This window comes from Carcharhinus amblyrhynchos, chromosome 3 (genome assembly GCF_965287045.1).
Source record: "Carcharhinus amblyrhynchos chromosome 3, sCarAmb.v2.hapA, whole genome shotgun sequence".
Classification (NCBI taxonomy): Eukaryota; Metazoa; Chordata; class Chondrichthyes; order Carcharhiniformes; family Carcharhinidae; genus Carcharhinus; species Carcharhinus amblyrhynchos.
In genome coordinates, this window is record NC_137326.1 from 111891572 (window position 1) to 111904654 (window position 13083).

The window sequence follows — 13083 nt, forward strand, 5'->3', positions numbered from 1 at the left end:
GTGCCAAATTTCCTTTTCTAAAGGACATCAGTGAACCAGATGGATTTTCAGGCCAATTGCTATTACTGAGGTTAAATTTCAATTCTAGATTGATTAACTGAAGTTAAATTCTACCGGCTGCCATGGTTGGATTTCAACCAGCGTCCCCAGGGTATCGGCCTTGAGCTCTGGATAACTAGTCCAGTAACATTACCACTATGCACTGTCTCTCCAGTGATTTTGAATATTTCCCACTTGCCTCGATGAATGTAGCTCCAACAACATTTAAGAAGCCTGACAGGACAAAGAAGCCCATTAAATTGGTATGCCATTCACAAATCTTGTGCATTCACTCCTCCACCACTGGAACACCAGGACATGCCATCTACAAAGTGCACTGTAGCAGCATTATTTGACAATGCCTTCCACTGACCTCTACCAACTAGAAGGACAGGGCAGCACTTGCATGGAAATATCACCTATGAATTTCCTTCAACTGCTTGGGATATGTGCAAGGAACACGACTGCTAGTGACAATGGGAGAAAGTTAAATCAAGGAAACAAAACTGCAGAATGCAGCACATTTCCCAGGAAAAATGCCTCTTGGTAAACACTAGCCTCATCCCTTTCCATTCTCCACAATGAAATTATATTAAAATTTGTACATGGAAATTCAACAAATTAAAAAGGTTATTTGGAAGTCTACTAAAAGCTTTCTGGTCCCAGAGGGCTGAAGAAACACAAAGTTTTCAGGTTATACTTCAACAACGATTCCATCTAAACTTTATAGTCTATCTAGAAGGATAGAAATTAATACTAAAGTTCATTCAAAGCTACACTCAACTTTCAATTTCAGTGAAACTAATGTTTTCAGAGTATGAAAAAGATATTAAAATCACAAGAACAGCCTTGCAATATATTTCATGCAAATTAATATACTTTCGGATTTTAATTAACAATATTAATTTGACTGAAGTTAGGTGGATACAAAACAGCAGAAACAAATCTTTTGGTACCAAAAACTTCACTGGTGTTTTTCAAACTTGCTCCTCTAAGTAGAAGGTTTTCTGGTCCCAGAGGTCTGAAGAAACACAAAAGTATTCAGGTTATACTTCAACAATGATTCAATCTAAACTTCATTGTCTAGAAGGATAGAAACCTGTTCAATGCATTAAACGTTTGACATTATGGTCATAAAGGTGGTGGTTTCTGGTGTTCCAGTGAGCAGTTCTGAAAGACAACCCTTGTAGAATTTGCCCTATTTCTACCTGAAGGCACAACTAACAAATAACCACATGCAAGTTAAATTTTCACATGTGCAGCTGTTTTGAAGTGACAACTTTGGCAGCCTGGACAGGATAGTCAATACGGGGGAAAGATAAACAGAGTTCAACAATGGAGAAAAACATTCTGGTCAGTTCAGATAGATCAAACGCAAGCCCACGCATCTCCAAGTATAAAATGACAGTTACAGTACATGCTATTGGCAGACAAATATACTCGTGTATGACTGAAGATTTCACATTTTAAGATTTTAACTGTAACAAAAGACAAAGCACGATTGACTAAACTATACGAGGAGGCAACTTGTACTTTAAAATGGAACACTTTTTTTTTATTTTAGCACAATTGAAAATACACTTCACAGATATGCTCATATGAGTACCGTTCATTAAACAATCAATTTTCCAGGACCCAGCGCAAGAGGATTCTTAGCTCCTGTGGGTTACTTTAGTTCTTTCTCTCTCTCAGCCTGGGAACTTTTAATCTCAGAACTGTTTTTCCCCTGGAGATTTTTTTCTGCAGCACAAGTTAGGCTAACCTTCCAGCCTCATTTTAGCTCTTCATGAGTTAGGTCTTCACAATCCAAGCACAGGACATTTAAAGAATCATAATATAATCAGGCACAGTTAGTATGGTTTTATGAAAGGTAGAACCGGTTTGGCAAAGTGTTCTTTGAGGATGTAACAAACAGGGGAGCCAGTAGACATAGTGAATTTGAATTCCAAAAGCCATTTGATAAGGTTCCACGTAAAGGTTTATTGCATCAGATAAGAGCTCATACACCAAGGTGTTTTATTAGCATGGATAGAAGCCTGACTAACTTAACTGGAATCAGAGTTGGGGTACACAGGTCATTTTCAGGTTGGCAAACTAACTATTGATGCGGCACATGGATCAAGATGGGGCCTCAACGATTTCTGATCTATATTATTGACTTGAATGAAGGGGCTAAGGGTAATGCAGAGTGATAAAAGTACAAAAGCAAGTTGTGAAGAGGATACAAGGAGTTACAAAGGCACATAAATAGGACAAGAAAGTGGTCAAAAATTTGACAGATGGAAATGTGGGAGCAAGAATATAAAAGAAGATTATTAGTTCAATTGAAAAAGATTTTCCATCTTATTTAAGCAGGGACATACTGCATCAGAGGCAATTCAGGGAAAGTTCAATAGGTTAATTCCTGGGACAAAGAGCTTGTCTAATGAGGAAAAATAAGCAGGTTGGGCCTATACTCATGGGAGTTTTGAGGAGTGATCCCATTGAAACATAAAATTCTTTGGGGACTTGACAGGGTAGATGCTGAGAGAATGTGGGGGAATCTAGAACTAGATGACAGTTCAAAGCTAAGAGATTTCACATTTAAGACATATGAGAAGAATTTCTTCTCCGACTGCCATTAACTTTTGGGATGTTTGACACAAAGGAAAGAATAGGAGGCTGGATCATTGAATATATTCAAAGCTGAGCTGGATAGATTTTTGATCTGCAATGGAGTAAAGGATTGTGGGATGTAGGCAGGAAAGTGGAGTTAAGGCCACAATCAGATTACATGATCTTGTTGAATGGCAGAGAAGGCTTGAGGGGCCAAATGACCTATTTCTTCTCCTGTTTCTTATGCTATGTTAAGTCACCCCAGTGGGTCAAGGATTGTTTTAGTCAATTTACTGCTTCCTATCCAATGGCTGTCACAGTTACTAGAGAATTGTTATGTAATAAAGAATATCCAGAAGAACATTCTACCAACAGATTTTCATGACTTAATTAATGTTTCACTTTAAAAGGAAGTAGAACTTGTAAAATTACAACCTTTAAATATTACAGAGCAACTAGATTGGAAACAAGTATATAGCTGAGTGGGGTACAATAATTGCAGACTGCAGCCCGACATTACACTATTTGGTGAGAGAATCCAATCAAAAGCATAAGGTTGCCATCATCCAGAAACTGAACTGGACCAACCAATATAAATACTGTGGTTACAAGGGCAGGTCAGAGGCTGGGAATTCTGCTGTGATAAACTCACCTCCTGACACCCCAAAGCCTGTCCATTAGCCACAAGACACAAGTCAGGAGTGTAAGGGAATACGCTCCACTTGCCTGGATGTGTGCAACTCCAACAACACTCAAGAGGTGTGACACCATCCAAGACAAAGCAGCCCACTTGTCAGGCACCCTATCTGCCAACTTGAAGATTCCCTCCCTCCAATACTGATGCACAGTTGCAGCAGTGTGCATCATCTACAAGATGCACTGCAGCAACTCACCAAAGCTCCTTCAACAGCGCTTACCAAACTCATGATCTTCACCACCTGGAAAAAGGCTGCAAACACATGGGAACACAACCAACTGCAAATTGCCCTCCAAGCCACACCATCGTGAATTGGAATTCATCACAATTCCTTCATTGTTAGTGGGTGAGAATTCTGGAACTTCCTTCCTAGTAGCATTGAGTGTACTAACACCAGACTACAGCAGCTCAAGAAAGCAGCTCACCACCATTTTCTCAACAGCAGTTAGGGATGAGAAATAAATACAGGTCTTGTCAGCAATACACATATCCCGTGAATAAATAAAAACCAAAATGCCGCAGTAACCATTTTCTCTGCTATCCTTAAAACGTCTCTCCCTGCTTTACTTCTGTAACATCCTTCACCTTTACATTCTCCAGGCAAACTCCCATTTCTCAGATTCTGGCCTCCTGAGTTTTTCTCTCTCCATTCCTTCACCTCATCATTGACTGGCATACTGTCAGCCATTCAAGCCACATTCTCCAATTCATTTCCTTAGCCCTCTGCCTCTCCTGTTCCAACTTTCTAATGGAGGTTTTGGTCATTCGCCTCATTTCTTCTTTGCTCAGTATTTTTTGTTTGGTTGTGTCTCTAAAAGGACTTAGTCCACAAAAGGAGACCCCTCAGACCATAATGTCAGCGCTTCAAAGGAGCTATTCAATTAGTTCCATTCCCCTGTTCTTTCTCCATACACTTGCAAATGTTTCCTTTCCAAGAATTCATCCAATTCCTTTGTGAGAATTACTGCTGAATTTATTTCCACAAAACCATAAATTCCTTATAGTGTAGGAGATGGTCATTTGGCCCATTAAATCTGCACCAACTCTCTGAAAGAACATCTTACCCAGATCCAGTTAGATTGATGTGTGCTTACTATTTTTGAGGCCTTCCAATGGGAATTTCTGATCTCAGCTGGAATAATGAAGTGAGTGCAGTGATCGAGAAGACTGGCAAAAAGGGGCACTACAGAGCACATGCCCACTTTAAGGACATCAGCTGCTGTATTCAGCTAACTTTGTAAAAGTCTCAAGTTTTTCAGTGGCTTGGGAGCGATGGAGTGAGTGGTAGGATAGGAATGGGCCGTCAAACTGGACCAGGTGTGGATTGGCCCTGCTTGTGGGCAATCGGGTGCATGGGAAGGGGTTGACAAGTTGAGTAATCCAGTGCAGATAAGCACAAGTTACATCTGTAAAGGTTCTGGGCAAATCAAACCATCAAAAACTTCCCGGACAATTACAATGCATATGCACACATCTGAGCTTCTTCAGAGTTCTGCCATGCACCAGAAACATAAGCTTAGTGCATTTGAACTCCCAAAGGAAATACACTTTTGGTTGAAATAGGCTGCAACCAATTGCGTGAAGTTACCAAATTTGACACAGTAGCCACATCCTTGGAAAGGGAAAAGGAGAAGTCTGAGCTAGGGTGTGAGAGGGAACAAAAGACAAAACAGATCTAGCACAAGCAGTACGCTACTAAAGGTATCCAGGAAAGCAGCAAAATTCAAGCATTAAACTTGTGAAAGAGAAGCAGGATTTTAAAGAAAATATTACTGCAGAGATTTGAAATACCACGGTTAAAACTACATAGGCAAGTTAAATTATTTTGGTGTGGGTTGTTTATTTAGAATTTTTAAAAATTTGTTCATGGGGTGTGGGCATCACTGGCCAGGTCAGCATTTATTGCCCATCCCCAATTGCCTTTGAGGAGTTGGTGGTGGGCTGCCTTTTTGACCTGAAGTCCATGTGGTGTAGTTATTTTGTACAGGTATAAACAGGACAGGGACACAAATCAAGGTAGCATATTCAAGTCAAAAAATCTTAAGCATTTTGATCTGCTCTGCCTTTGGTGTTTGCTGGATCCAGTTGTTTGGTAAATATGAGGGGAAATGAGGGAAATCCACTCATTAAGTAATCATTAAGCACTGTTCCCTTAATGTGCTCAGACTAATTGATGAATATTTTATCCTAACCACTACTGTCTTCACAAAATATTCCCAAACTTGCTATTTAACAAACTAAGTATTTCATAATTTTCTTATTCTGAAAGCTGTGGAGAATTATAGGTAAATATTTTTACAACAGAGTGCCTTTTTAGAAATTCATAGCAACCAGATGGTTTAAATTTTCATACCTCACTATGTCGTTTGGCTTTCCTCTTATCGTAATTTGACCAACAAATCTGTAAACACAGTTATGAAATATTGATGCTGGGAAAATAGTTGTGAAAAGAAAATAAAGTTGAAGCTAAAAACAGATTCACAAACACCAAATTGTATTTACTAAAGTACAAGTTTATGCTTTGATCTCACCTATACAGGTCTGGTTCCGGTTGGTGGCAGGTTATGACAGCTCTCAGTGTGTCCAGCTGAAGAACAGTCTGCAACTTAGCTATTTCTGGAACAGCATGATGTGTCTAAATAAAGCATATCAAAGCTCAAAATAAAAAAAAGTGCATGAAGCCTACTCCTCAATAAACCACATCAGCATCTTACAAGTGAACTAAATTTATGAATGTTTCCCTGGCTGTATTCAACCAATTAATTTCCAGAAATAACATTTCACCGAATCACAAGATGGTTACTGATGAGAAAGGCTGATTAACCCATCTTAATTCACCCATCCAGAGAGATCAGAGGATGCTCCCCATTTCAGAATCCAATTACTTCTTAAAAGGCCTCAGTGGTTTAGGCAGTGGAATTCCATTGTGGAATACCCTCCCCAAATCCCTCCACTTTTTAAAGGCTTTTAAAAACCACCTCTTTGACCAAACTTTTTGTTGGCTCTCCTGATAACTTTGGCTCAACATCCATTTTATTTTTTATTATAATTGTGGAATATTTCAGCCCTCATAATTGTAACAGCCCTCCTCACTCCCACCCCTTCCTAGACACACAAATATTTAGAAGAAGCCTGCCCTCCACCTAACTCTCTCAATTCCATTTCAGTTAAAAACTTTGCCATTCCAGTCACCAATACGTTCCTCATTTATCACCAACAAAATCAGCCATTCCTCCAAAAATCGCATTGTCGCGGCTTGCATTCACCAATTTAATCACCATTTAACAAGCACCATTGCTGGCCAAAACAGTCCCCTATCCAGAATGATGTTGAGGAGTTCTATCACCTTCTTACCTACTCTGGGACAGTTATTCAACCCTTATAGTACACTGTCTTCTTTCCCTAAGCCAAATATCATATACTTCACACAATTTGTCTCTACTGAGGAAGTCACCATAAATATTAAGTTATCAGAAGTCTTCAATCATCCAGCCCCATTAATGAGCTTTCCAAGTTCTTGGGAATCTCACCTCTGCTAACCAAGTTAAAAAGCCCCTTTACTGCCATCCCTCATGAAAACCAAGTCATCAAACATCGCCAGATCTGAAATCTGTATGAAGATAAAATGTCAACATCAGCTAACAATCATGTCACCTAGCTGCTAATATATTCCCTAAACCCCTCCAAGAAAATAAAAAAAAAATTACATCTGTTGCTTGCTTCATTCACCAATTTAACACCATTTATCAAATACCACTGCTGGGTAGCACAGTCCACTGCCCCATTTTCCTTTTCCAAATGTTTCTGCTAGTCAATCTTAACTCACAAATCATCTTTACCTCTTCCTCACTGAACGTAAACATCAACCAGCCTCCACCCATCTAGTGTTACACCAACAGCAAACCTGAAGTGCCACAGGAATTCGCATAGGAACCACAGCTATTTACAAACTGTACTACTGAATTAGACAAAGAAACCAAAGGGTAATGTATACAAGTTTGACAGAATTTCCACCTATCTTTGCATTTTAAGATGAGAAGGATACAAAAGACTCAAAAAGAGATGTAGGCAGATCAAATGAATAACAAGATGGAACTTGGAGTAGTGTGGGGAAGTGCTGAGGTTCTAAGAATAGCAAAACAAAATATGTTTTAAAAGCATGACATTTTTAAACATTGATGTCCAGAGCGACTTGGGTGTAGTCGTGCAAGGTATACAAAAAGTAGCAAGCATCTGCCGCAAACAACTAGGACGGCAAGTGGCATATGGCCCTTACTAAAAAATGGACTAGAGTACAGAAACAAGAAAATCATACTACAATTGCACTACTATGTGCAGTTTTGCTCTCCAAATCTTCCTCCAGGAAGTACACAGGTTGAGGTGTTGTCCTATAATGAAAGGCTGCATAAATTGGGCCTGTAATCTGGAGTTTAGAAAAATGAGTGGTGATCTCACTGAAACATACAACATTACGAAGGGAGTTGACAGCTCAGGCACAGATATTTTTCTGCTGGTTTGCGGATCTAGAACACGGGGCCACAGAGTCAGCATAGTGGGCCAATCATTTAGGATGGAGATAAGGAGAAATTTAATCACTCAGGGGGATTACGAATCTTTGGAATTCCCTATCTAGGAGAGTTGTCTATGTTCCATCATTCAGTACATTTTAGGCTGGGATAGACAGATTTTTGATCACTGTTAACCAGGGATATGGGGAGCAGGCAAGAACATGGAGATGTGGCAGAGTATCAGTGATGATCGTACCGAATGTGGGCAAGACTTATGGCACCTTAATATCTACTCCTGTCTCTATTTTTATATTCTTAGGCATTTGGCAAGCGTATCACAATTCCCCTTTGATTCTGGAATTGAAACCTGGTTTGCAAATTCACTCGTTACACTTCTTAGGAACATGGAGGGTGCTTTATTTGTAGAGTTTCTCATTTTTCAAGCTGGGCAATCTTTAACAAATATGATGGTGTGAGAGCATTATTGAATCTCATTATTTCAGTCAAGCTGAGCTTGTTAGAAAACCTGAATGTCCTTGAACTTTACCTGTTGCAGTGAAACAAAATAAAAAGTAGTGCCTATTAGATAGAATGAAAACAGAAAATGCTAGAAAACTCAGCAGGTCTGGAAACATCTGTGGAGAAAGAAACAGAGTTACCTTTTGAGATGCTGCCCCACAGCACAAAGGACCCTCGCCTTGGGCGAGGAACCAGAGTTCAATTTGTGCCTTGGGTGATTGTGTACATGGAGTTTGAATGTTCTCTATGTCAGTGGTTTTCTCAGGATGTTCCAATTTCTTCCCACAGTCCAAAGATGTACAGGTTAGGTGGATTGCCCATGCTAAATTGGCCCTTAGGGTCAGGGGGACTATCAGCATAAATACGTGGGGTTATGGGAATAGGGCCTGGGTGGAATAATTGTTGGTACAGGCTTGATGAGCCGAATGATCACTTCCTGCACTGTAGGCATTCTGTGATTCTGAGTCTGTATGACTCTTCATACTCTCAGACCTGCTGAGTTTTTCCAGCATTTTCTGTTATTTTTTTCCAGATTTCCCGTATTCACAGTCTTTTGCTTTTATTCCAATAAGATGAAAATCAGAATTGATTTGCAAGTAAAATAGGTGGTTATTTTGTAACTCAGGTTTTGTGTTGATGCTTGCTCTAGAGATCAGGAGATATTTTAACTATTACCATTGATAACAATCGTAGTTCAATGCTTGCTTTTAAATCTTACTGTATTTTTGTTCAGGTAAAACTACTTTGAGGGCATAAGACAGGAACAAAGCCAGAGAACAGCTGTCATTCATGGTATTCACAATCAGATTAAGCAAATGGATCTGTGTAAGTGTCTTCAATCTCACTCATGCAAGAGGGCCATGTACTGGATTGAAAGAATAACTGACTTCAAGGTGGTCTCAAATTCTGCTGAACACCTTCTGATGGTTCATGAGGTAAGCAATTGAGTCCATTGTTTCTCAAACTAACACAATACTATCACATGCCACAGATGGACTGTTCGTTGACAATTAAACGTACGTTGAAAGAGACACCGAACAAGGGAATGAATTTTGTCATGATAACGAGGAGCCTCAATATTCAATGCAGACATCTCCCTTGGTTTCCATGTCTAGCAATAAGTCTCAATTAAAATTCTCATCCTTGCATTCAAACCCCAAGATCCTGCCTCTCATCTCTATAATCTCCTGCTGCCTATAACTCTCCAAGAGCTTTCCATTTTCTCCATTTCTAGGCTCTTGTGCATCCCCAATTTCCTTCAGCCTCCACTGTCGACTGTGTCATCAACCGCCTAAGCTCTCGGCTTTAGAATTCCCTTCCTCTATTTGCCCTGCTGTCCACTTCATTCTCTCCTCCTTTAAGATACTACTTTGACCAGGCCAATTCTAATATCTTCTTGTACAGCTCAGTGATAAATTTCATATGATAACATTAGGACATTTTACTATGTTAATCTCACTCATGCAAGAGTTTTTACAAATCTATAAAGAGGAGGAGGCTGGCTAGAGTGAATGTTGGACCCTTAGAGGATGAGAGGGGGGATTTAGTGGTGGGAGATGAGGAAATGGCTGAGGCCTTAAATAAGTTTTTTGCCTTGGTTTTCACGGAGGAGGACGTAAATAGTTTGCTGGATCTTAAAGGTAAAAGGATGGTAGGAGTTGAGGGCCTGAATGCGATTACTGTCACTAGAGAGGTAGTGCTTGATAGACTATTGGGACTGATGGTGGACAAGTTCCCAGGATTGGATGGAATGCAACCCAGGGTTCTGAAGGAAATGGTAGAGGCGATAGTGGATGCCTTAGTGATTATTTACAAAATTCGCTGGATTCCAGGGAAGTGCCGGAAGGTTGGAAAACAGCTAGTGTTATGCCGCTGTTTAAAAAAGGTAGCAGGCAAAAGGCAGGGAATTATAGGCCGGTTAGTTTAACGTCTGTAGTTTGAAAAATGCTGGAATCCGTCATCAAAGAAGAAATAGCGAGGCACCTGGAAAGGAATGGTTTGATAGAGCACGGATTCGTTAAGGGGAAGTCGTGTTTGACAAATTTATTGGATTTCTATGAGGATGTGACTAGTGCGGTATACAGAGGAGAACCGGTAGATGTAGTGTTTCTAGATTTTGAAAAGGCATTTGATAAGGTGCCTCACAAAAGATTGCATGGAGTTGGGGGTAAGGTGTTAGCGTGTATAGAGGATTGGTTGTCTAATAGGAGGCAGAGAGTTGGTGTCAATGGGTGCTATTCTGATTGGCGGTTGGTGACTAGTGGAGTGCCGCAGGGATCGGTGCTGGGGTCTCAGCTAGTTACCATTTATATAGATGATCTGGAGGAGGGGGCTGAGTGTAGGGTGACGAAATTTGCTGACGACACGAAGATGAGTGAAAAAGCAAATTGCGCAGAGGGATCTGGATAGGCTGAGCGAGTGGGCGAGGACCTGGCAGATGGAGTATAATGTTAGCAAGTGTGAGGTTATCCACTTTGGTAGAAATAATAGGAGGAGGGATTACTATTTAAAGGACAAAAAGCTGCAGTATGCGACGGTGCAGAGGGACCTGGGAGTCCTTGTGCATGAGTCGCAAAAACCCAGTCTGCAGGTGCAGCAGGTGATCAAGAAGGCGAATGGTATGCTGGCCTTTATAGCGAGGGGGATAGAATATAAAAGCAGGGAGGTCTTGCTGCAACTGTACAGGGTACTGGTGAGGCCACAGCTGGAGTACTGTGTGCAGCTTTGGTCGCCGCATTTGCGCAAGGATATTTTGGCCTTGGAGAGGGTGCAGAGGAGGCTCACTAGGCTGATACCGGAGATGAGGGGGTTAGACTATGAAGAGAGACTAAATAGACTGGGTCTGTACTTGTTGGAGTATAGAAGGCTGAGGGGGGATCTTATAGAGACGAATAAGATAATGAAAGGGATGGATTTTGACAGACAAGGGAATTAAGGGTTATGGGGAGAGAGCGGGAAAGTGGAACTGATCCACTTCAGATCAGCCATGATCTTATTGAATGGCGGGGCAGGCTCGAAGGCCTACTCCTGCTCCTATTTCTTATGTTCTTAAAGGCACCATGTATATGCAAGTTATCCCTGCTAAAATTACTTATCTTAATTAAATTGGCCATTAAGCCATTTGAGAAACCTCGCAGCGCTCTATTCAACAATAACAGTACTGAAGATGTACACTCCAGAACTTGCCATGCCCCTAGCCAAGCTGTTCCAGTACATCTACAATACTAGCATTTACTTGGCAATGTGGAAAATTGCTGAGGTATGTCCAATACAAAAAAAAATCCAACCTGGCCAATTACATAGAGGAGGAGAGGGTGCAGAATGTAATGTTACAGTCATAGCCAGGGTATAGAGAAAAATTAACTTAATATGAGGTAGTCCAAGAAACATCTGCTGGCAGCAGGGAAGAGGCTGTTCTTGAGTCAGTTGGTACGTGACCTCAGACTTTTGCATCTTCTTCCCGACGGAAGAAGGTAGAAGAGAGCATGTCCGAGGTGTGTCAGGTCCTTGATTATGCAGGCTGCTTTTCCGAGGCAGTGGGAAGTGTAAACAGAGTCAATGAATGCGAAATGGACTGGGCTTTGTTCACGACCCTTTGTAGTTTTGTGCAGTCTTGGACAGGGCAGGAGCCATACCAAGCTGAGATATAAGCAGAAAGAATGCTTTCTATGGTGCATCTGTAAAAGTTGGTGAGAGTCGTAGTGATTTGCCAAATTTCCTTAGCCCCTGGAGGAAGTTGAGGCATTGGTGGGCTTTCTTAATTATACCATCAGCTTGGAGGGACCAGGACAGGTTGTTGGTGATCTGAACACCTAGAAGCTTGAAGCTCTCAACCAATTCCCCTTCAGCCCCATTGGTGTAGACAGGGGCATGTTCTCCTCTACACTTCTTGAAGTTGATGAATATCTTCTTTGATTTGCTGACATTGAGGGAGAGATTATTGTCATTGCACCAGTTTACCAGATTCTCTACCTTTTCCCGTATTCATCATTGTTTGAGATCCAACCCACTACGGTAATGTCATCAGCAAATTTGAAAATCAAGTTGGAGGGGAGTTTGGCCACACTGTGGTAAGTGTATAAGGAGTATATTAAGGAGCAGAGGACACAACTTTGTGGGACACTGGTGTTGAGGATGATTATGGAGGAGGAGGAACAGTAGAAGATTTGAGAGGAGTGGTGGTGGAGCAGACCTGAGTAACATCGAGGTACATGTGAAAACTAACGCTGTGCTTTAGATGACGTCATGGAGAGAGTGGAGTCAACATGGTGCGTTGAGCTGTTACATGAATTCAGAGACAGGTGAAGTGAATTCTCATAGCTATTCCAGGGGAGATATTCTGCTAGGAATGTGAATCCAGGAGGTGTGACAGAGTCAGTTGCAGGATAGAAAGATGATGGCAAAGCTGGAGGACACTATAAAATCCAGAAGCATCAGAAGTTTGTTTTACAGCCCAGGTAAATGATTTCCTGGCCAGGAACAGACAGAAGCTGAAAAACTACTGTAACTAGTGGCCAGACACAGACTCAGCAGGAGACTAAGTCCCTCAGTCATGACACTGGTGAGAGGAAGGCTGTCAAGTGATCAAAATCTTATAAAAGAGCAGCAAATCAGAGACTGAAGCATGAAATTTGAGAGGAAATCCACATCCAGATCTTTTACAGATCTTTACCAGAGCTCATAAGATTGAGGGGATGGAGTTTGAACTTACAAACACAGGTTGTT

The 13083-nt window shown here is 41.0% G+C and overlaps 1 protein-coding gene across 3 annotated transcripts in view; it reads right to left on the bottom strand.

Moving 5' to 3' along the window:
- atp11b (ATPase phospholipid transporting 11B) overlaps window positions 1–13083 on the bottom strand; it is a 165331-nt gene that overhangs the window by 126189 nt on the left and 26059 nt on the right. For all 3 annotated transcript variants that reach the window (XM_080185740.1, XM_080185739.1, XM_080185741.1), the window contains exons 7-9: window positions 5863–5966; window positions 5685–5732; window positions 996–1060 (exon numbers count right to left, since the gene is read on the bottom strand). In XM_080185740.1, coding sequence (XP_080041866.1) covers window positions 996–1060; window positions 5685–5732; window positions 5863–5966 — 217 coding nt within the window. The remainder of the gene's footprint in view (window positions 1–995; window positions 1061–5684; window positions 5733–5862; window positions 5967–13083) is intronic.